Consider the following 25,265-nt stretch of genomic DNA (forward strand, 5'->3'; position numbering starts at 1 on the left):
AGCAATTAGGAGATAATGGGGAGTTGAATAAACTTTTGAAACAACACACACTTGCCTTGGAGCAAACATCACGGCCATTCACTAATATTTGTACTGAACATAAAATAGAAATGATCTCTGACAATGGATGACAAAGAGATTTAATTAACGATAACATTTGCTGGAAGATCTATCTTTGAATTTGATCTTTGTGTCTTTTGAGATAAAGTAACCGTGAGGCCATGGACTGATAGCGGACCAAAATCCTCCCCCCAAATTACTCCGGGCTCAGGAATACACCCTGCACATACAAAACCAGAGGGAGAATACTCATGTTACAATGTTCCTACTTCTGTTAACAGCTGCTGGTCTTGTCATTTTATGGCGTCTCCTGTAGACGCTCTTCCCCAAACACATCCAGCACATTCTGCTACAGAGTCGGCTGTACCGCTCAAGACGGCGTCGGCTCTGTTTCCCTAATAATTAATGCAAGTGTCAAAGCGGCTGTCAATAACACATGGGCTGTCGGAGCCGTGGATTTGTTTTGCACAATAAAAAAAATATGCAAGCATTGAAAATAAAATCAGTATGTAGTCGTAGCGTCCCGCCATTTTTAGCATTCATCTGTGTGAATCTCTGGCCTCATAAAAGCAGAAGAAATACTGTCAAGTAGCTGACATGTTGATTATGGATTGTTGTCTGAAAATGCATGTATACTGAGAACATTTGATATCCAATACCCAAAGGATCTTGAAACATGTAGTACCTATGACTGTCCACTGTCCACTTTATTTTGGACTGGTCGCCAGTCGATCAAAGGGGGAAGTACCCTGGGCATGCACACACCGAGAGAACACGCCGTGGTATCAGAGATACCAACTCACGGTCGCCTGACTGTGAGGCCAACACTCTAAACACCAGTCCACCGTGCGACCCTTAAATGGTTGTTTGTCTATATGGGCCCTGCGATTGGCTGGTGACCAGTCCAGGGAGTACCCCATCTGGAGTCAGCTGGAATAGGTTCCAGCATACCCCCACGACCCAAGTGAGGATAAGCGGCATAGAGGATGAATGGATGGAAAACCTGCTTATTTTCTGCACTACATGTCTCCACTATAGGGTAGCGGGTATGCTGGAGCCTATCCCAGCTGTCTTCGGCTGAGAGGCAGGGTAGACCCTGGACTGGTGGCCAGCCAATCACAGAGAAAACCTATTTAAAACCGACTAAATACGTTACATTATTAGAGCCCTCTAGACATTACATAACACCCCTATAGTCACTTTTACACTTGCATTACCTAATATAGTAGACCTAATCAGAGAAAAAAAGACATATTAAGCATAAATAAGACATAATATTGTTGTTCTTTTTTTGACTTCCTGTTCTGGACAGTTCATTACTATCCATTCATCACTGGAATCTAACATTAAATGTACACATGCGGTATGGAGTCCGCTTAAAAATGTGCTGTGTCTTTGTATCCACCTGAAATATGCCGTGTGTGTTGTCATCAAACAGTGACGGAATGTGAGAAGGCATATTGCAACAATGTGACAAATCTAACAGAAAACTGTGCTGATTTAGTAATTGCTCCAGGGTCTTCTGCCTGCCGTCAACAAACTCCTCCAACTCCAGGTGGATATGTAAAGTGGAGAGTAGCTGTGTTGCAGAAATATTTGATCTTTCCGTGACCTAGTTTACTTCTCTATGGTTAGTCTATGGTTCCTATCCAGCTTTTTACCCCCCCCCCCCAAAAAAACCCCACCACTGGTGAGCATAACTCCATCCATCCATTTTCCATGCCGCTTATCCTCCCTAGAGTCGCGTGGGTACGCCATTCATACTCATATCCATACCAAAGGACAATTTAGAGTGGCTAATTAAGGAAGGAAAGCGACCAAGTGGGCCACTGAGCTGACTTTGTTCAAATCAAAAAAGACAACACAGGAATTCTGCGCTAAAACGAATCAGAAAGTTGATATCACATTCATTCAGCTCATTTATTTGCTCATAAGGCATTAAAGCGGTGCTTGGTGGATCCGCATTTCAGAATGAAGAAGCAGAATGGCAGTTAATCATCAGTTAATAACCGTGTCCCATATCCCTCCTTCCCGATCTAAACATCATTTCATTGTTACGATAAACCTGCACAGAGATGAATACTCTGGGCTTTGGGAATTCTCCGAGATTGTGTGGTTGTTTTTCCCCATTACATGCACAAATTAATCTTGATTATTTTCCTTAAAAAAAAAAATCTATTTCTTGCATCCCATGACTGTGATGGTTGTAAATCCGGATGAATCCAGATTTGAGCAATTCTGAAATGTGTGTATAAATGTTGACTATTTGGACAATGCCACGGTCTGCTGCCTCCAATCCAGAAAATAATTAAATCAGGCATGCAGAAATGAAGGCTGTCAGTTGTCAGATGATATTCCCTGCATGCCAACAACGGAACCAATGCTAGTTTTAATAGAACACACTGCATGCCTGTTATATGTTGGATTACATTTTCAAATTGGACCGATACGTGAGGTTCACTTAGTAACAACATGTTGCTAGGTAACATCACATTTATATCTTACACTAAAAGTCTATTGATTAATTTAGCCACCCGCAGGTCGTCTTATTTAGGGCCTACTCGTTTATGAACGCAAACTAGCGAATTGCAAGTTAGCAAACAGCACAGGTGTTATGAGACATATGATTATGATTTATTTTGTATTTAAAAACGGTATTGAAAGAGGTGTCATATTGCAGTATATTTAGGTCATCGTTTCTGTTGATTGTTGGGAACTGATCGTCAACTGAATCCGTATTTTCCGGACTACAAGTCGCACTTTTTTTCATAGGTTGGCTGTTCCTGCGACTTGTACTCCTGAGCGACTTATAAATGAAAAAACTGTTTATGTTACATAAACACTGGACACCTTTTGTGTTTTTTTGTGTAGCTGAATAAGCATTGTGTTAGCATATCTTACACCTATTCAGCCTGTTCTCTATATTCCAAGATGACGTAATGTCTGTTTTGGTCAAGTAGTTTGTAAAATAAATTACCCGCAAAAAATGCGACTTATACACCAGTGCGACTTCTGTATGTTTTTTTCTAATTATGCATTTTTGTCCTGGTCAACTTATACTCCGGAGCGACGATTTATAGTCCAGAAAATACGGTAATATGTTCCAGACACCCAAAAATATTGACAAATATACAGTTTATAGGGAAGAATTGCATTGTTTGTATACTCACTTTTGTGAAATGATACAATAACAAGAAAGCAAAGTAGTTTCAGTACAATAGTACGAAAACCAAGACATTATATGAAAGCCAAAGCAAAATTTCAGCAAAAAAATGTCGATGAAAACCAAATTATGCAAAAAAAACTACAGTGTACCAAAACCGAGGTTTGACTATATTTTTAAGAACACAATTAATGAATTCACAGATTATTAATTTTCTTTATGGTTGTAAAACAAACTTTAGTCAAAGATAGAGATATTCTGTATATTGACCTTGGTTTTAGTTTAGATTTTTCGAGTCAAAATCAACCCACAGCAAAATGTAAGTTACCTTTACGCAAGATTTTTTGCAAAGTCCCCACATTAGGGTGTGGTGGGGTAATGGAAGTCCTTCAGGTGACATTAAGTGTTGGTCTCTAGCCCATACAGATTGCCTGAAGGCGTGAGGTCAGCTTAGGTAACCGTTTCAGACGCTATCTGGGTTGGAGCCAAAGTGAAGGTCTAGAGAGAAACGGCCAGCCACAAGTCAGGATAGGGCTGTTCCCCTCCAGCAAGAATTTTATCCTAACTTAGAAGAATCTCGGACAGGATGAAAGGAGACATTAAATTCCGGGTTGTTCAAGGGTTGTTCCATTCACTGTTGTGTGATCATTACGATCTTGTAGAAGAGAGGCAATGCTGTGAAATAACTCTTTTTGACTGTTCCCAATGGGAAGGAAACGAAGAAAAAACTTAATTAGCCAATAAGTAAGAACAGGCACATAAAAGTCGGACTTCTGTGTTCTGCTTTATTTGTCTTTTATGAGAATTCCTATTACCGCTGTTCAATATCATATCACCCAATACATTATGACACAATACAAGAATGGCACATTGCGGCATCGGCAATACGCTGGAAACGCGGTTTTCAATATGAATCCATTCAAAAAGGTCAGACGGAAGACAACACGTAGGTTTTCTACAGCATCAGTAACGTCTAATGTGGTCATTACTCGTTTTTGGCGGGACTGCCAGTGTTAAAAACTCACTGTGTTGGGAATCGGCTGTTAGCAACCCCGCTTCCTGTATGCACACTCTATGATGCTACACAACCACTTTTGACTTAGGACACTGATACATTGTTACTTACGTTGGTTGGCTCCAGTTTTGCAACTCCCTCTGAAACATAGTGTTTTGAGCCATCCCAAATGCCTTTTAGGGCTCACTTCCAAATGCCCAAACCTCATTATCGGAAACGTTGGCATCGTTTAACACGAGAATACAAGATTCAAACTACATTTATAAGACAGAAAAGTGGAATAGTAATAATAATTCCCCTTAACACAAACATGGAGGCAAACACCAAAGGCCTCCCCAGTGTCAAATATTTGTGTTTTGTCTTTGGCGTCTGAGAAATAAAAACATGTCATTGTACCGAGTGTATTCCATTGTTGAAAGTTAATTCCCAGACAGTCTCAAAATGTGTTTTCGTTTTCTTTCCATTTCTTTGGATTGGAGGAAGCAGGGTGTCTGTCCTTTGATTTGAATTACCAATCGAGCCGGAAGGCTTGGGTGCCCATCACTCCTACAACAATGTCAGAGATGAAATCAGCTATGCGCCCTCCTCCAGGCTCCGGGCAACGCTTTTCTTTATCCTAACGAGCAAACAAACACGCTTAGAATTTATTACAATTCAGTCTCCAAAGGCAAACATCAGAGGAGTTTGGCTCGTTGGGTCTCTGGACTGTTTGACTTGAACATGAAATGTGCAGAGCAGAGCAAACCTCAAGGAAGCACTAAAATTACCAGTTCAGGTTCTTTGAATGGCACTGGGATTCTTCATCTTGCATAGTCCTGTAAGGGGGCGGGCCTCTCTTATAAATAGGAAGGCCACATGGAGTTGATTTGGGGGTTATTACGTAGGGACGCTGAGAGTGAGCCAGCTTGTTTCCAACCCGCATTTACCATAAGTCATGAAAAGAGTGAATGGGAGGGGGGGTGTTCTTCCTGCTCCGTCCTGTTTTGTCCATTACTTCTCTGCGAAACTCACTTTAACTCACCTTTTGTTGATGCCAAAATCGCATGCACAACAACACTTTGTTTTATTACAAAGATGGCATCATCATCTGGTCTGCAAACAAACAACAAACAAAAGCTTTCTTCATCTGACACAACTGAACTTTCAAAAATACCCTTTGTGGATTCAATAAGTGCACTTCAGCTCATGATGATTAAGGTCGTCACCTCAAATCTGACAATGCCCAACCTATTCTGATGGATTCGCCTAGAGATGGATGTACCCTGGACAAATGAAGGGCATGCCCACACAGGAACGTGTAAAATGTGCTTGAATCTGCATACTTTTGACTAAGAACAGGCTGTTGTCAACCACAAAACAGTGATAATTAGTATATTTGGAATAACCGTGGGGCGATTGATTCATTTAGCCACCCGCAGGTCGTCTTATATTCGGGGCCTACTCATTTATGAACGCAAACTAGCAGATAGCAAGTGAGCAAACAGCACAGGTGTTATGAGACATGTGATTATGATTTATTTTGTATTTAAAAACAGAGGTGTCATCTTACAGTATATTTAGGTCATCGTTCCTGTTGATTGTCGGTAACTGATTGTCAACTGAATCCAATTAACATGTTCCAGACACCCAAAAATATTGACAAAAATATACGTTTTATAGGGAAGAATTGCATTGTTTGGATACTCAATTTTATGAAATGATACAATCACGGAAAAGTAAACTAGTTTCGGTGCAAAATTGTACAAAAACCGAGACATTATTTGAAAGCCGAAGCAAATTTTTTGCAAAAAATTTAGATGAAATCCAAATGACCATGGGGCTGCACGAAGGTCGACTGGTTAGTGTGCAGACCTCACAGCTAGGAGACCAGAGTTCAATCCCACCCTCGGCCATCTCTGTGTGGAATTTGCATATTCTCTCTGTGTGGGTTTTCTCCGGGTACTCCGGTTTCCTCCCACATTCCAAAAACACGCTAGGTTAATTGGCCACTCCAAATTGTCCATAGGTATGAATGTGAGTGTGAATGGTTGTTTGTCTATATGTGCCCCGTGTACCCCGCCTCTCGTCTGGGATAGGCTCCAGCACCACCCGCGACCCTCGTGAGGATAAGCAGTCGAAAATGAATGAATGAATAACCATGATAGAGTGAAGCCTAAGAATCGAAACGGCAAAGTGGCGAGGAACATTGTTGTACTTTGTTTTCATACAGCGAGTCCTTCCTGTGTGGACTATTTACTGATCCGATTTTTTTTCCAAACCGCAAAAATAGGCAGACCCGGCCTAAGCTCACACCAGCTGACTCAATTTTGATGTGATATTTAGGTATAAAGTGGAAAAGGAAGATTGATTCAGGCCTTGACCGTGACGTATAATGATTGGGTGAATTTACGTATTGTCTAAAATCTTCCTAGTTGCTATCTTCAGTTGAGTTAGGACTTGTTGTTTCCTCATCTGACCAATGAAGATGGTGTTATGAAGTGCAGTGTAATGTTGCGAGTACTTAATATATGCTAGTTTGCCTTATTGAGTGAATTTAATAGCATCATGAACTCTAAAGTGATGCTTCCAAGTTCTTACAAGCCCCTGGAGGATATCACACTTGAAGACATCTCGCCAAACTAGCAAGAAAAAGAAAGCCATCAAAAAAAAAGCCTGATTTCCATTTCTCTGAGAGGATGAAAACGTGACTTTACTCTCTATGACGATCGTTATAGAGAAATTGCCAACATTCAAGTTGTCTTACTCCTCAAATTGTCTCCTCGCCCTTAATATGCGTCCCCTGGTGCATTTCTGCAGAACAGACCCAAGGTCAGAGCGTTCGCTGGAAGTGGGACAGCAGAGCTAAAAGTATCCTAATGATCCAGGCTGAGGATGTAATAACAGATTTGCACAGAACCAGGAAAGCTTATCTGATGCGAGTTATTAGTTCTCTATATGAACCACCCTACGGAATCAACACTGTTAAACCAAAGAAGGGAATATTTTCTTCCTGGTTGGTTCTTTTTCCTCCCTCTTCATTTTACATATGCCATCTTTACTTGACCCTCGCTTATTTCAGCGCAGCAATCCCTCATTCGTACGTCTGCTGGACTTTCACTGCATCCAATTTTCTCACTGAGCCACCTCCCCTATCCTGTGGCCCTTTGGGTGTAATCAGGCAGACCATGATGGGCCTCCTACGTGGGGAGACGGAGCTAAAGGTAGGAAGATACACTGAGAGTGTAAAAGCTGCATATAAAACTGGTGATATTCACCAAATTTCAGGCAAACACCGTGAGGGCGATGGAACCAGTGGTAGAGAGCCTGGCTGGAATATGAAAAAAATACCCTATTGTTCCCTTCTGTACAAAAACTGAATTATTAAAAAGAACATCTTCCATCTTGCACACCAGCTCCATACATAAAGTTGAACCATTGCTGGCTGGGTGATGGAGGACTAATGTTGCTTGGGAAAAAAATGAGACGGAGAGTATTAACCACATCTTTTAATTGGTTCTGAAATCAGTTTGAAGTTTAAATAATTCACTTGACTGCATTACATATTTGAGGTATTAGTGAGCGGGGTATTTTATTTTCATCCAATTTCCCACCACAAACACAATCAACTGCCAAATAACCCAAATAGAATGCCAAGTTGAGGTTGCTGGCATCAAAAGAGTCCAAGTGAGAAACCCTTTCCTTTTGAATGATATCAGACGCCGCATGACTGAGGTAACACAGGCAAAGGGTTAGATTTCTTGTTCCTTTTCCAGCTTCCTATGCAGGTTTAAGGAAGTCCAATTTAAGAATTTCAAAGACCAGCAGATTCCACACAGACGCCCGAGTGTCAGTACTCCAGTACTCCATAGTGGTGGGCAAAACCGTTCATTTCAGTGAACCGGATCATTCCACTTCATTCAGTAAAAATATATGTTCATTTCGGTCCGAGCGGATGCGAGCATCTCAACTCCCCGGTCCGGCGTTCCGAACCCCACCCTCGTTTGACACTCTGACCACTGTACTTCCCCACCCCCCCACTCGCGCCGACACTGCGATTGTGCTGCACCTCGTCCAACACTGCGATCACGCTGCACTCCTTGTAATATAAATTATAGTAGGAATAACAAAAAATTTAAGGTTTTTAATGGTTTTTACTATCTTGAGTTGCATTGAAAACAATAATATCAAGTACAAAAGTCAAGAGACGTAAATGTAAAAAGCCCAAACCCTATAGCCCTAAATAGCAAGTATATATTATATTAAATGTGCTTTGTGCAATAGAAAAAGAAAATACTCAACTTCAGTGCAAACAAATATGAAATAAAATATTTTAAACATTTAGATAAATGTGCATTGAAAAACTTAAGAATGCACTCTAAATGGAAAAATGAATATGAGATATGATTAGTCCCGCCCTGCAAAAGGAACGGGTACTGACTCTCCAGCCAATCAAAAAAAAAAGCAGTTGCAACTGAACGGACTGAAAGGGTATTTTAGGGGCGGTGACCTCGTTCATTCCGTTCACTGAAAAGAACTAGTTCTTTTGACCCGTTCGTTCATGACCGACACACCAGTAGTACTCTACCCATCCAGTTACAGCTTTCAACCATTCATTCATTCATTCATTCATTTTCTACCGCTTATCCTCACGAGGGTCGCGGGGGTGCTGGAGCCTATCCCAGCTGTCTTCGGGCGAGAGGCAGGGTACACCCTGGACTGGTGGCCAGCCAATCACAGGGCACATATAGACAAACAACCATTCACACTCACATTCATACCTATGGACAATTTGGAGTGGCCAATTAACCTAGCATGTTTTTGGAATGTGGGAGGAAACCGGAGTACCCGGAGAAAACCCACGCATGCACGGGGAGAACATGCAAACTCCACACAGAGATGGCTGAGGGTGGAATTGAACCTTGGTCAGCCGTGCAGCCCCAGCTTTCAACCAATCATCGGTAAAACTGATTGATGACGATCGCACGTCACACAATCTTTCGATCTAACGATCGGAATGATCCTGCTCCGTCATATTTACTAATCAACTTCCAAGGTAACTTTCTCGGAAGTGGGACTTTGTTTACTTGGACTACACCGTCCAAAACTAAATGTTGCTGCTGCTGCAGCATGACATTCATTCCACGAGTGAAATGCCAACTGTCTTTCATTGTGAAGTTGCCACAGGAAGTTGTTGGCTGAAAGAGCTTAGGACCTGAAAATTAGGTCTTTTTTTTTTACCTCAAAGCTTGAAATATGAATAATTGAACACAGAGGTGAGCTTTTCGATGAAGAGGTTCTGGACGTGAGATTAACGAGAAGACTTACAAAAAAAAGTCTTGACACAGGCTTTGTGTAAGAACAATGGCGACTGGATATAATGTTCTTCAGGTGAATGTTCTCTGTAGATCCCAGGGGAAGCTTGTCAGTTACTGTATCCCAAAAAAATGAATAACACGATGAGCACAAAGCGAAAGCGTACTGTGTTTTACATGTTATGGCTCAGGTGCTGAAACTGCACATCGGCACGGCGCAGCGACACAGTACATCAACCGGATGGCGGTAGAGCAATAATACAGCTGATGTGTGCCGGAGTGCCCAACGGGAGGTTGTAGAGCCACGCAGCGTACCCAGCATCACAACGTGGGAGTGCAAACTTAAGAAAACATCACAAGTAATCATACAAATGAGCATATAATTACTTTTGTGATGAAGTGCTTTTCATATTCTTCGGTGTTACGTACAATCGTGACGCCCTCAACTGTGATCTGATGATATCGTCCTGTGAGGGAAGCATGACACCATCCTCAAGGCCCCCCCCCGCACCGCATTGACAACATGTGAGCAACTAATCATCAGCCGAGCTGCTCACACTGATTGTTTCTGTCTCTGTTAAATTATGTTCCCTATCACTAATGAACTTGAAATTGCAGTTGCAGGCGAATGCTGAGAGATGCAGTTGCCAAGTAAACATGCCAAGGAAAGAAATGAACCGGAGGGCTGGAACGCCGGCTGATACCGCTAAAGCCGCAAACCCTTTGGGTCATACAAAACCTGATAGAAAAAGAAAGCTTGGAATATCGATCAAGAAGTAAAACAGTTAAAGTCAGGGGGCACTTAAGTGGTTAGTGCGCAGGCCTCACAGGTAGGGGACCCGAGTTCAATTCCACCCTCGGCCATCTCTGTGTGGAGTTTGCATGTTCTCCCCGTGCATGCGTGGGTTTTCTCCGGGTTTCCTCCCACATTCCAAAAACATGCTAGGTTAATTAGCGACTCCAAATTGTCCATATGTATGAATGTGAGTGTGAATGGTTGTTTGTCTGTATGAGCCCTGTGATTGGCTGGCCACCAGTCCAGGGTGTACCCCGCCTCTTGCCCAAAGACAGCTGGGTTAGGCTCCAGCACCCCTCGCGACCCTCGTGAGGATAAACGGTAGAAAATGAATGAATGAGTTTGAGTCACTATCATGGATTCATTGATGTGGAATGAGATTGGGAGCTCGGTGAAATATACCGGACACCTATTCTGCCTCTTGTTCTGTGTACCGTTGTGTAGTTGAAGAACTTGTCTTTCCAGATTAAATGTCTGAATTTGGTCTTGATTTGGGGGGGGGGGGGTATCTGCACCCATAAAAAAACATCACCTCATTGCACATACAACAACTTTAGCCAAAAACTTCCACCTGTCTTATAGTTCTTTTTCATTTATTGCAGTTTGACTGACAAATGAGACCTTCCCCCGCAGAGCCTGCAGAGACATTCAACAAAACTATCCACAAGAAGCGGACGAGCACGGAGAGTGACACTTTCATGTCTTTGAATTTGTAGTCTCAACCGTTTGACTTTCAGCGTAAATCTCCAGAGTGTAACATCTTCTGTGGGTAAGCTTTAAGCAACAAAACATCAGCAGAATGATGTCATACACAAGGGAAGTGGGTTTAAGAAGGTTTAATGGCATCTTTTTTGTATTGTTTCAACTGTTTGAAAACAAAACAAAACCCTCAAAGCTACACTGTTATGACGAAGTTGCCAACTGGGTGCAATTTGGTTCAGTTCAATACTGAAAAGAAAGATTAGGAATGAGAGGAGCATGAAAACTGTGGCAGAAGCTCCTGAATTGAATTTGCTGCATGCCTGGGATTGGAAAATAGGACCAAATATTGTTGCCTTTCGGTTCATGTATGGACTTTTTGGATAACCTAACAAATCAAAGGTAATAAAAAGAAAGTAAGATAACAGCTAACAGTCATCTGATGCTGCAATCTTTCCTTTTTCTGGGCATTATAACACGAAAAAACAAGTTAATTTGAGCTAGCTTACAATGCTGTCATTGGGATACACCTATTTCGACTACTATGAAGCCCTCTAAAAACGTAGCATGGTTTGATATCCATGCTGTCATCATGCATTAGCACGTACAATGATGATAATATGTAATAGTTGCAGTATTTTGCCCTATTTGGATGATTTAAAACACGCCCCAAACTTCTTTCCTAAGCGCATTGATACACATACTTATGCTAGTTCCACTCTCCTTGGGATGGCCGTGTCTTCCAGCACAAGACGTGTGCGTCAGTCATCAGGTTAAAAAAAATGCTGACAGCAAACGAGCATTGTGTTGAGTCTTTGTAGCAAAATGGAGAGCTAGGTATCCGCTGAGACGGGCGATTAGCAACGCGTCGTGTTAGTCCGCGAGGTAAAAATAGTTTTTTGTGTTAGCTAGTCAGTTATGTAAATGTAAACACTGTTGCGTTTTTTGGAGGGTTTTTTTTTTTGGTGAAGGCTTTCGTATCAAAATAGGTATTTCCCATGACGCCCGTTGCTAGCTAGCTCATATTAACCCGTTTTCTCGCATAAGGATTGTGAATGATGTGTGGTGGTTTAGTATATGGTCTAAAAAAATGTTGACAAAAATAAAGTTTGTTATCAATATGTGGGACAATAAATATTCCAAAACACACCTGCAATGTTTTGTGCCACGGTGAAACAAAAATTCAATTTCTTTTTCATTGTTCTTTTCTTAAAATGAATATTAAAATCTCATGACACCCCTACGTTTCAGGTTCCGCTGCACTTTCCTTGCGAGAGGTATCAAAGTTCAGCGATACGGTGCAGCGGACCATGTCCTGATGTCCAAGATGTTGACATCTGCCTCCACCTTCCCCGTCAGTATTTCACACCGCTAGTGAATATGAATCAGGAAAAGATGCAAGGCATGTTGGATGCAACGAAAGGACAGTGCTGCTTCTTCCTACTCCTTTTTAGACATGTTGAAATGTGCATTTTTCAACTTGTTGAGTTTATCTGAAAGAAATAAACCACTCCAGACCACACCGTGCTGCGTTTGAGCTCGCTGAAGATGGCCTTCCTTGAAAAGTGTTATCTTTTTTGAAAACACTGCCACGACGAGGACAAGGATTTCTGCTTTTGAAATTCTTCCCACGTGCATGATGTGTGTTTTGATGGCAATGAATATGCTTTTCCAGTGGCTAGGTAAACCACTTGACATTTGGCTTCCCAAGCAGTCCAATGGGAAGTTCGCTGGCAATTTCCATGCGTGAGAAACGCCTTGATGGAATAATCTCTCATGCCTGGTGGGTTCCTGGCTGTGACAGTGAACACCCCCACCCCCACCCCCACCCCCCTTGCATGATGCTATAGCAAAAGCTCCAAGTCATGGCAGCACACATCCCCATATTCATAGTCATCAAATGCAACTGTTCGTCTTTGATATTTGAGTAAGGAGGTTTTGCAAGGCTGTCCCTGCCCGTTGGACTGCAGTGGGTTGTTAATATTCAAATCAAGTATGGAGATTTGGAGAGGTTAAAAATATATATTTTTAAAAAGATGGGAAAAAGTTCATCTCCATGATAGTAAACTTACCACCCCGGTGTCCTCTTGCGCGGTTGGAGAGGGAGCAGCTCCGCTCAGAGGCAGCAGCCACAGAACCGGCACCAGAAGCAGCATCTCCGCAGATATAATCCTCATCCACTTGGCGGGTGGAAAGAAGAACGGGAACAATTTTCACGCCCTTAAACCAGGCTGGACCCGCAGGGCTCGAACAACGAACCTTTCAGTAGCATCCAAAATTCCCAGTAGTCCAGCTGACTGTTGAACGCAACATAAAACACATGAAAACAGGTGCCGCGGCTATTTGGAAGCATCACACCAGTTTATGTCGACGAGGCGCTTTCAACTAAGTGGTGGGATTAAAAATGAAAAAAGAGGAAGTGTGTTGTTTCAAAATCCGCCAAGAAGCGCAAATGAGCTCCACTCATGACTGGAGTGGCTCCAGCTCTGCTCAAAGTAAGTCAGCTGCCGTACGAGCGGCTCAGAACAGAGCGACCATTAGCGTCAATTTAGCCGACTTCCGGCATGGACTGCCAAAATAAAGCCACGCCCATTTTTACCGACAGTGCATGTACACATTTGGAATGATATGAAATGATATTTCTATAAAAGTGCCTCATCTATAAAGAATCACATTATTTGGCATGTGTTATGTATTTTGAATTGGTATAAATTCTATTATTATTTTATAGTATTTATTTTATATAAATATACTGGATTTATTTATGAGGCTCGAGAAAATGGATGGATGGATGTATTTATTTATGTAAATATACATAAGATAAGTCTCCAGTCCAAAGTGCTGATGAAAATTAATAATATGCTGCTTAATTAATATAATAAATATGTATTTATTATTATAAATATTCTTATATAAAATATTATTATATTTATTTATTTTGTATTTATATTTATGGTATATTCTTTAACATTTTTTTATATTTTTTATTTTGCAGTCTATGAACTGTGAACTTGTTTATTTTTATATTGATCAGATATGACATATTGCTTAATCAATTACAATCACCATTATAATCAAACCGCAGTAAGTAATAATACCAAAAGATGTCACATGAAAAAAATTAGAATAAAAAAAATCAGTTTGTCTTCCATCAGTGCCCCAAACTGCAAATAGCTCATGCTTTTACTCTGAAGTGAGTTTGTTCCATTTCCTGTTGGCTCCTAGAAACACATTTGGCTTTATTTAAACAGCTGTGAGAGAGTTGGAAATTGAGGGCATCCTCCTCTCAGATGAAGCTTTGTCGATTTTATGAGTTACCAAAAAAAGATGACATCAAACATAATATGATGCCATTTAATGTTGCAAAAGCATTTTAGAAAATTGTACTTAATGGATTTAACTGCTGCTTAATTACCCCCAAAATCCATTAGGAATTTAAAAAAAAAAAGATCTTTAAGGTTAAGATTATGTTTGTCAACAGTTTTTGGGTGTCTTACAAAGAATCATCCACGTGTTCCTCTGCTCCAAATAAAGTTTACTGTCAATGAAAAACATCTTTTGTTGGAAGTACTTGCATTTCATGTCCTTATTGTGGGAGCGTAATGACAAACAAGCTCGCTCAAGTGGAAGAATGAAGTTCAAGCCCCCAATGTGGCAATTAGCCACCTTCCTCTCGCAAAACTCCAAATCCTTATTAGTTTCAGCGGTGCTGACCTGAAGATGAGCGTGCTCTGCTGGTACCGAACTACCCCACCCCCGCCCCCCGTGGAGAAGAGTGTGCACAAAGACAACACTTTGTGGCAGGAATTGTAAAAAGAAAGTCATCATTATCCGTATTTCTAGGAGGATTCCATGTGCTTGTTTGCATCATGGAGAATCTTCATAGAGATGTTGGAACACAGCTTGAAGGCCTCGGCTTTAATGTCTTCTTATTTGGTGTACTGGAGCCCCAAGACAAATGCTGGCATATTTCTCCTCTTTAATTCCCTTCTCTTATGATTTGGATTTCCAAACTACAAATTGGACAATGAAAGGAGAGGAAAACAGGAATAAACACATGAAACGTGATACATGAAATGATAAAGTTGATTTTCCTGGATGTTTCTATGTGGCCAACAATAATCTTCCTCTAGAATCAAACAGCATGTCGTGCACAGTCTTCTAACCTTGGAAGCTGTCATGCTCTGCAGCTTAGTCATGCAGGATGAGTGTCATTGTTTAGTAGACTCCTCCTGTTCCAGTTGCCTTGCAAATCTATTGTTAAAACCAACAAACAGAACATCGTTAGAGGGGTGATGGATGAAAAGACTGGGATTGGGGTCTGATGCTGAGGAAGGCCTGGGGGAAGAGAATTCATTCCATCGCATGTTTCTGGCGTAATGTGCAAGCCAGATAGTCAGCAGGTGCAGGAATAGCAAGGATGTAATTGGAGAACCTTGGGACTGGTTATGGAGCAGAGCTGGAGAACTAGGGGACTGGCTATGGAGCCTAGTTGGAGAACCTTGGGACTGGTTATGGAGCCTAGGTGGAGAACCTGGGGACTGGTTTTGGAGCCTGGTTGGAGAACTTTGGGACTGGTTATGGAGCCTAGTTGGAGAACCTTGGGACTGGTTATTGGCCTAGTTGGAGAACCTTGGAACAGGTTATGGAGCCTGGTTGGAGAACTTTGGGACTGGTTATGGAGCTGAGTTGGAGAACTAGGGGACTGGCTATTGAGCCTAGTTGGAGAACCTTGGGACTGGTTATGGAGCCTGGTTGGAGAACCTTGGGACTGGTTATGGAGCCTGGTTGGAGAACCTTAGAAATGGATATGGAGCCTAGGTGGAGAATCTGGGGATTGACAGGGAGAGAGAAGAGAGGGTGAGACATACCAGCAGATACAGCAATAAGTATCATAAAAGTATCATTCAGTATGGTTGTTATTATCCCTGTGATTGCTGTCATTATAATAATAATAATAATATAATTGCTAGGACAGAAAAATGGTGATAATAATATTAGGTATCAAATGACAAATGATGAAAACAACCATGCATGCATGCTAGAGTGTTACAATGTGCTGGGATCCAGTGCCCGTCCCCCCTGGGGGTGCAGGCCCCCGGACCCCAAAGTGCACTGGAGACCCACAGACCATCCACCCTCTGGGAACCTCACGCACAATTCACCGAAGAACCCTCACGGGGGGTGCGAGGAACCCCCCCCCACCTCCGCTGTGCAGTCCCTCAGAACAAGAAGAGCTGGGGCCCGAGACATCCGGGAACCAAGAGAACCCCCCCCCCGCCTCCTTTTTAGCTGTATCCACCTGAATGTAAACAGATGGATGCACAGGTTCATGATGGACTTCCAGCTACCTTGTGGAAGAGCATTTAACTCTTCTTCCTGTTGCAGCAGACAGAAAAACAAACCCAACAAAAAATATTGTTTTTTTTTTTTTTTACCAATTCAATGAAATCAGATCGCAGGTAGCCCCAAATGCCCCGCCCCCACAATATCAGCATAGCAAAGCAAGCGTGGGAAGGCTTGCCACAACTTGTAGAAAGTTTGACTCTGTAACATGAACTTTTTGGTTGTTGCTAGGACACATTAAAATTAATCACCCCATACAAACTGTTTTGTCACCTCCTACACAATTTGTGCAACTATGATTGTGATTTTATGTCAACACGGCTTGAAAAGAGGGATTGTCTTTTTTAAGAAAACAACATTCTTTATCAATGTCCCGTTCTATAGATGTGTAAATGACATATGACATAATAATATAACATAAAAAGTGTTTTACATTCATACCAAGTACTCATACCAATCCCTTGTTTATCATTATAATTTGTAGATCATTTCAACTTGCAATAACAATGAAGAATTACTGACACCTAGTGACCAATGTAGAATACTACATTCACTATTTGAATGTGGTTAAAAATGCTTCATTAAGGCAAAAAATACATACAAATTACTTACATATATATATAGTTTTTGACTAATAATTGGCTGTTTTCAACCAGCATGATTTATTAATTTATTATTCAGGTATGTTTGAAAAAGCGTGATAGAGTGAGGCCGTGAAATTCGAACCGTGATGTGGCGTTTCTCCACATGTAAACATCATGCGTCCAGAGGGAAGATTTAAAAAGAGATTTAAATGTTGCTTGTTATATTTTGGCTCCGAGATACGCAAACTGTCGCAAAGATTAAAGGCTCTAGCAGCTTTGGCACATTTAACGGGTAACAGCATTAGCAATAAATAGCAAAATAAATAAATAAATAAATTATCCATCCGAAATTCTGAGCAGAGACGATGGGGGTCACGTTCATAAAATATTAAACATTTTGTTAAAATTTCAATCCAAAAACAAATGCTTTTTATTTACAACACACTCTGCTGTGGGGTTTTCAAAATCCAGTTTTCCGCCTGTCTTCCATAAAAGGGAGCACAGGGCAGTAGAAAATAATGAAATATGTCCATCTCAAGAGAAAAAAATGCAAATGCTCCAGTGTGGTAAACACATGATATACAGTATGTCACATGTAATGATTATGATACACGTATGGATGCAATGTTGCTTTGTGGTCCACAATTAAAGAGGATGGAATTATGCACGCTTCCCATCCGAGTGCAGCGTGCCCCAGTTGGCCACCGTACTTTTCATTCCATTAGCACCCATTTCAAAAGCTGCTCTTCTGCCCCAGTGTTCCACCACGGTATGTTTTGCATACGTTATTTTTGTGGAATGTCACAACAGGAAGTCAACACCCGCCGCACATTGGCAGTGTGCTGGAACATCCAACGTGTAGTTGTTGGATCTCTTCTCATTTCTTGTACCCTGCAGGCCACTTTTATTGGGCTTTGGGGGTCCATATTGTGCCTAGCAACAAGCAGGCTCTTACGTCCCTCGTTAGAGTCATTTTTGTGAGGTCAATAAACCTTTTTTTATATAATCAGCGGGAAGCCGGCCTGTTTTTAAAAGCTTCATTCACATCATACAGGAACCCTTAATCTTAATTGTTTTTATTTTTGCATGTACTGTATCTAGACTATAGTCTATATAATAATAACAATTATTTTCTTATTATTGAACAAATTCAATCCCATCCATTTTTCAAAGGACAACCTCTTCACTACCGGCCGACGATTCAAGGCACAGAGACTAATGTGTTCTATGTCTATATAAACATGGAACTACTAAAAGAAAGATTAAACTCACATCTTCCATCAGAAAAAAAAAACAAAACTTCTATGTTTTTCCGTTCTTTAGTAATCTGCCTTAGAACATATATAAGTTTCAGGAAAATGTCAGTTTCCAACTAAAAAATGGAAGAGAAATTTGTGAGAAAAAACTTTCAATCAATTTTAATATTTTAATATGTTTCTATTTGGGATAGTGATTGATCGGCCACCAATCAATATCGGCTGATTTCCATTAAAGAAAAACATGTAATCGTCACATGCCGATAAACGCCATTCAAAGCTGATCACAAAAAACGATTTGCGTGCAACGGCCAATCCAACATATTCGCTGTGCCACGCAGGGATGCCAACGGAATGATGTGCCTGGGGCTTGCTACAGGCTGTACCAATCGATGCCAGCATGTTTGATCACTCCCTTATGAAACTTATTGTCTGGTCATGATCGGTACCAATAATTATCAGCCCGATATCAGCATAAAAATGCAATATTGGTTGATATCAGTATCTGCTTTTTCCCCGATCATGAAAACCTCACGTGTTCATTCCACCGCAGGAGATATGTCATGCTTCACATATGTGAATATCGATATGGATATCGGTATCGGTAATTGAGAGTCGGACAATATTAGCATATGGCTTTCAGCCAAAAAGCCAATATCGGACACAAAAAACTTCTTTCTATCTGCGATTAATTGTGATTAAATATGGATTAACTATGGACAAAAGGTGTGATTAATCATGATTAAATATTTTAATCGGTTGACAGTCCGAATTAATTCATTTTTGTAACTGTTTTTCCTTATTGTTTGCTTTTATATACCGTAGTATGATAATTGTCTTTTCAAAAATACATGTTGTGAATAAAATACATATATGAAATGTGAATTCAAGGGATGGAAAAATGCAAGAAGAGGTCCAAAGGAGTCGCTGCCACAGAAAGACACAATCGCACAACCGCTGTGAGCCAACAAAGCAACACCTATATAAAAGTTTAAAAGGAATCAATGATGCGAACCTTTGTTTTGTTCTTGTTGGCTCTGGAAGTAGCAAAAAGGATGAATAACAGTCAAAATTGCAGCAATTCTGCTCATTTTCCATTCCGCAAATAATAGCAATAATGCACCATAAATTGCAGTCGAAAATTGCATGTAAATACTGACGGAAGGAGACACACACGATTTTGTTGTTTTATTGAGAGCTTTAAAATAAGCCGAAGAAGAATACAATATTAGTGTGAATGCTTGATGTCTGCTAAATTATCAAACTTTATATTCACCAAAGTCCATGCGATGAAATAAATATAAAAGATGAATCTTTGGTGTGTTTTTCCCTCTGCCTCGTGTCCCCTGTTGTTTTCACTGTGAATGAATAAATGGAAAAACTAGGCTGCAGGATTATTGATATTGATGCTATGGCCGACTCGTCTCCAATCCTCTATTCAGCACAGCGTGGTTCAATGCAAACCAGCAGAAAAATAAAAGCCTGTCTTCGGACCGATGCTCTACAGAGAATCAGATTAGAAGACATGAGTGTTTTATGGAGAGCAGTGCGGCTCTTGTCAGTTCCATTATTCTATGTGTTGCTTTTTCTATAAGGTGCACTTAAGCAAAAAGTACAACACTCGCTGTTTTGTTATATAAAAACGAAAAAGACCCCAATCAACATGATGCAAAGCGTGACTCGAGGAGAGCGAACTTACTGTTGACGCTCCCTGAATGACACACACAGCAGCCCCTGAGCATATGTTGCAGGAGGGGCACTGCCCCACCAGATACACAACATGGTGGTTAAATTTGCAACTTTTTTGGGGGTAAATAAAACTCATAATAGGGCTGCACGGTGGTCGAGTGGTTAGCGCGCAGACCTCACAGCTCGGAGACAGGGGTTCGATTCCACCCTCTCTGTGTGGAGTTTGCATGTTCTCCCCGCGCATGCGTGGGTTTTCTCCGGGTACTCCGGTTTCCTCCCACATTCCAAAAACATGCTAGGTTAATTGGCCACTCCAAATTGTCCATAGGTATGAATGTGAGTGTGAATGGTTGTTTCTCTATATGCGCCCTGTGATTGGCTGGCCACCAGTCCAGGGTGTACCCCGCCTCTCGCCTGAAGACAGCTAAGTATAAAAATGTCTAAATGAACTAAAACACAAATATAACATAGTAAAAAAATGCATAGCGACACGTTGAAATGTAGTATTTGACAGTGACAAAAAAACAACAACAGTGCAAAGGCGACCATAGGGGTGTTATTTTATGTGTAGAGGGCTCTAATCCTGTTACAAATCATATTTAGGAGGTCGTAAACAGGCTTTCTATGCTCTGACGGTTTTATTTATAAATAATAACTTGGGGACATAAATGTGACATAATTCAAACCTGTGGCAATCAAGTCTGGTGCTTGTGCATCACATTAGAGTAACATTACTGGTACCTAGTGACCAGTGTATGATAGTAACAGGGTCTTTAAACGCGTCTTCTGAATACTGTATATTTCTATTTTAGTTCATTCATTATCTATGTGGTTCGGCTGGAGCCTATCCCAGCTGGGGTACACCCTGGACTGGTCGCCAGCCAATCTCAGGTACGGTATTTTAATTCATTTAGCCATTTCTATGCTTGAAAATGATGGGAAAAGGTTTTTGTCAGATGTTGCATTTTTTTCCCCTAAAATTTGGATTGAATTCCAAATTGTAGGACTAAAGTATTTGACTTTCAAGGTCCCATGGTGGAGTACTTTCTCTCTCTCTGGAGATGCTGGAGATGACACCCTCAGCATCCTTATAGCTTGGTTCCATCTTTCCTGTGTAAACATGCTGTCTGTTACTGTCAGTGAAAGGTGAAAAGACATGTTGACACTCCTCTAATGGAAATCGTGCTCCGCCGGTGGCATCGTAGCGACCTTAATTTAGGTCATCGGTGAGAGCCATCAATGATTTACGCCGACGCTGTTCGGCTTGAGCGGAATCTGCAGGTGTGCAGCCGCCATCATTCATCAACATTTACATTTCACCTCCAATTTGCCACAGTGGCAGTTCAGGTGGCTGCCTTCCACCTTCTCTCCTGCAGTGAATGCCATCTTTCTTGCGGGTTATGACGCCAAGAGAAGTTCAATTAACGAGCCCTGATTAAAAGGATTTGCTCTTTCCATAGCTGGGATTAGTTTTTGGACTGTGCCGACATGCACAACATTTAATATTATAATATTATGACTTATTGTGACTTCATCATTGTTACAGTACAACTTTTCTTGACTCCACTTAATACTTTTACCAATAAAGTTTTTTTTTTTATATTTGTAAAGGCTATAACATTTTACTCGCTATATGACATTACTGAGGATCATAACAGGGAAATAACAAGGAAATCAAACAATGCACAACGATGAGCCAATTCAAGAAACAATATTGCTAAATATGAAGAGTCTTGAACCAGTCATGATGTGCTATATATATCACTATATTGACACGCACTATGGTACCCATTATGGCATTGGATGCTCATATCACCTCGTATTTCGGTATGTGACAAAAAAACCCAAAAAAAACCCTTAAACTGTATTATGGAAAGCAGGACGTGAACAAATGTAACAGTTACTGATTGTAAAAGTACCAGATGGAGGGGTAGGATTTAATAAGCTTTGCTTCTTCCTACTCCTTTTGGACATGTGGAACTGTGAACTGATTATGGGATGCATTCAATTGTAATCTGATGCATGTTCAAATGGAATAAAACCATTACCATTACTTCTCTTTCTATTTTTTATTTGTTTATTGATACCCCCTCCACCCCCAATAATTTTGCTATATTTTTCTAGTATTTTCTTTGGTTTGTTTTTAGCCCAATACAGCTCCAAAATGAAAAAAGATGGAGTCAAGTTGACCAGAAAAGTGGTAGAAAAGAGAGTGAGAGGAAAAGCTTTTCAAGCGTGACCTTAAGGCCTTGCCAATGACTTACTTAAAGATGAGGTTACAATGCCAAATGTTTCAACTCTGACACTTTTGCAAGCTGCCATTAAATGCTTCACGTGTCTTTTGGCGAACCTCACAAGTGCTGATGAGGGGAAAAAGAAAGAAATTGAGACTGCGTTATATCGTCTGAAAGCTGCGACAGCGTGTCCAAATGTAGACGACTAGCATCTTTGAAGTACCACGGCCGTGTACTTGTATATATGTAGCACAGACTGTATCAAACATCAAGTGTATTAAACCCTCATTCCACATTTTATTTCAAAAACTGAACCTACCTGTGTTGTGCCGCCAGGGCCAGCAAAGCTCACTCTGCTGGCCTAAACAGTTACAAACGCAATTCTAGTATTTGTTGCATATAATTGGTCATTTATTCCCAATAGTCCATTATTTTCATTTAGTAGCGTTCCAGTAATGTGATTGTTTAGCCCTACATGTTGCCATATCAGTGTAATCTGCCCAAGGCCTTCAGAATCAGGAGTGCTGGCCCATGTCACTTAAACATTAACAACAAGGCTGTTTGTTTAACCAATCACATTTCAGATTTACTTCGCAGGGCCAGCTCGCAGGCGTACGGTAATGTCAGAATTTTCCAATCGTATGATTTCTGTCTGAAAGCTATTTGTAACTCTCGGAGTGTGCTTGAATGCATCATTTATAAATATCTGTGTTCTTGTGGACACACCGGCAAACAAAAATAAAACATGCTGCCTTGGCGGAGACCACTGCAGTAATTCATGATTCAAAGCAGTGATTCGCTTTGCGAAAAGCACCTGGGGCAGTGCCCCACTAGGTCACAACATCACTCATTAATTTACGTTAATTGACGACTGCATATCATAACCATTGGCTAAGGGTTCAAAATGAATATGTATCAATTCTCAATAATCCTCAAGTTTTACTTTCCCAGAATATCCCAATTTCCCCACTGGCCTCTGGGGCAGGTATGATTGTGCCCTCTGAATCCTTCCTAGCAACAAGCTGCCACACAGATGTGACTGGGGGCTAACTAAATTGTGTTTCAGTTATGATGTAGGAAGAAAAAATGTCACATTTTTATACAGCAAGTTTTCTTCCTTAAAAAAACTAATCCACTGTTTTTCATCAAAACATGCTGTATTAACTCATTCAATGCCAAAAACGTAATTAATTATATGTTTTAATAATGCCCATCTTTTATGTTTTTTTTGCAGAATAGGCAAAAAAGAGGTGATGACGCAACTCTGCATTTCACTTGAGAGCAATTTTAGGCCATAAGAAGGGACACAAGATGGCTTAAGTGGATTTGATAAGAGTTGGGTCACGTGGGAGATCACGTGGATAGAAAAATCACAAAGGGCAGGAAGGAGGAACTAAGGAAGAACGTAGCGTGCAGACGGTTACGCATCATCGGAAAATGTTAATGTATGCACACGCAGTTCAGTTCCAAATGTGAAGATTTTAATAGTAGCAGGGGCGTCACTAGGTTCTGAGGACGGGGGGGGGGGGGGGGTCATTTAATTTACTTATATTTTTGATTTTTTTTGTAAAATTAGATATGCTTGGTTCATGGTTCAATCTGCCTTTAACTGTGTGCTGGAGCTAACTAATTGCTACCAGCAGTGATGAATACTTACTTTTGTGGAAAAACCTTCGTATATCCATTCTTGGAATGGACTTGGAATGGCGCAGTGAAGAGGTTCTAATATGCACCATGAAATAAAGGGAAATGGACAGATTTATGATTATAAATTAATGACAGGTAATGCGAATATTTATTTTATCTCATTTTCTTGCCCTATTATATAAAATTTGTCATATTTTTTAGTGAAAGAAAAAAATATATTTTTTTAATTAATAAAAAAGATTAAATAATTTGGGGTTCAATTCCACCCTCGGCCATCTCTGTGTGGAGTTTGCATGTTCTCCCCGTGCATGCGTGGGTTTTCTCCGGGTACTCCGGTTTCCTCCCACATTCCAAAAACATGCTAGGTTAATTAGCGACTCCAAATTGTCCATAGGTATGAATGTGAGTGTGAATGGTTGTTTGTCTATATGTGCCCTGTGATTGGCTGGCCACCAGTCCAGGGTGTACCCTGCCTCTCGCCCAAAGACAGCTGGGATAGGCTCCAGCACCCCCGTGAACCTCGTGAGGATAAGCGGTAGAAAATGAATGAATGAATGAATGATTTGGGGGACTTAAGAACATTTTAGGGGGGCTGAAGCATGGTGTTATATTTGTATATAAATTATTATTTTTAATAATCTTTATCTTGGTATAAATGTTTGGATGTTTCAGCTGTCACAAAAGCAAAAAAAATATTTGTGTCAAAGTGAAAGTTATATTTGAAATGCATCTTTTCTCCCTTTTTTTTTAGTCGGGAACTGATATTTTCCTGAAACATACCTATGTTTTGCTGCTGATTACTACAGAACAGAGAACGCTAGTAGTGCCTTTAAAGATCAGTCAAAATCATCTGCAATGACCGTTACTGAAGGGGTTGTCTTTGGAGAAATGGCTGGGATGGAATGAGTGAAACATGAGGACGAACAAATTACTGATGATTACTTTTTTCACTTTCTTTGGCCCTAGCTAGAGTAGCACATCCAATCGCATCCGATTCAATTAAAAGACGTGAAATAGTGAACAAAGCAATGCATATCTAATGTGCTGTTAGTTGCCCCCATCTGAATGTGTGTTAATTACGACCAAATTGATGGACAGCCACTGATTCACAATGAGGTGATCTCTGGGAGACATTTGCATGATAAGATGATTTAGCTTTAAAAAGACCCGGTCCACCAACCGGCAAGGATGTTGCACATCCAGTGCTGTACACATGAGCTTGCCTGGAGTCAAACTTCAACATGAAACCTTGTCCAATGTCAATATGGTTGTTCTGCAGCATCTTGCCTCCATATGCACTCGGCTATACGGAACAACATCCAGCCACAGGCTTTGAAAAAGGAACATTTTGACCATGACGGGATAAATGTCATCTAGCACGCTGAGGTGAGTTGAGCTAAGGAAACCTCCCACTCAATGTGGCAAAGATTCACGGTAGTATCATACCTCGCTGACTGATAGAAGATTTCCACCACCGGTTGAAAG

At 40.9% G+C, this 25,265-nt stretch overlaps 1 protein-coding gene across 1 annotated transcript in view; it reads right to left on the bottom strand.

The window, feature by feature from the left end:
- Window positions 1-13,503, bottom strand: part of mmp17a (matrix metallopeptidase 17a) — an 86,376-nt gene extending 72,873 nt beyond the window's left edge. The window contains exon 1 of the mRNA XM_058056569.1: window positions 13,097-13,503. Coding sequence (XP_057912552.1) covers window positions 13,097-13,201 — 105 coding nt within the window. The 5' untranslated portion in view covers window positions 13,202-13,503. The remainder of the gene's footprint in view (window positions 1-13,096) is intronic.
- Window positions 13,504-25,265: the final 11,762 nt, after the last annotated feature.

This window comes from Doryrhamphus excisus, chromosome 2, assembly GCF_030265055.1.
Source record: "Doryrhamphus excisus isolate RoL2022-K1 chromosome 2, RoL_Dexc_1.0, whole genome shotgun sequence".
NCBI classification, from domain to species: domain Eukaryota; kingdom Metazoa; phylum Chordata; class Actinopteri; order Syngnathiformes; family Syngnathidae; genus Doryrhamphus; species Doryrhamphus excisus.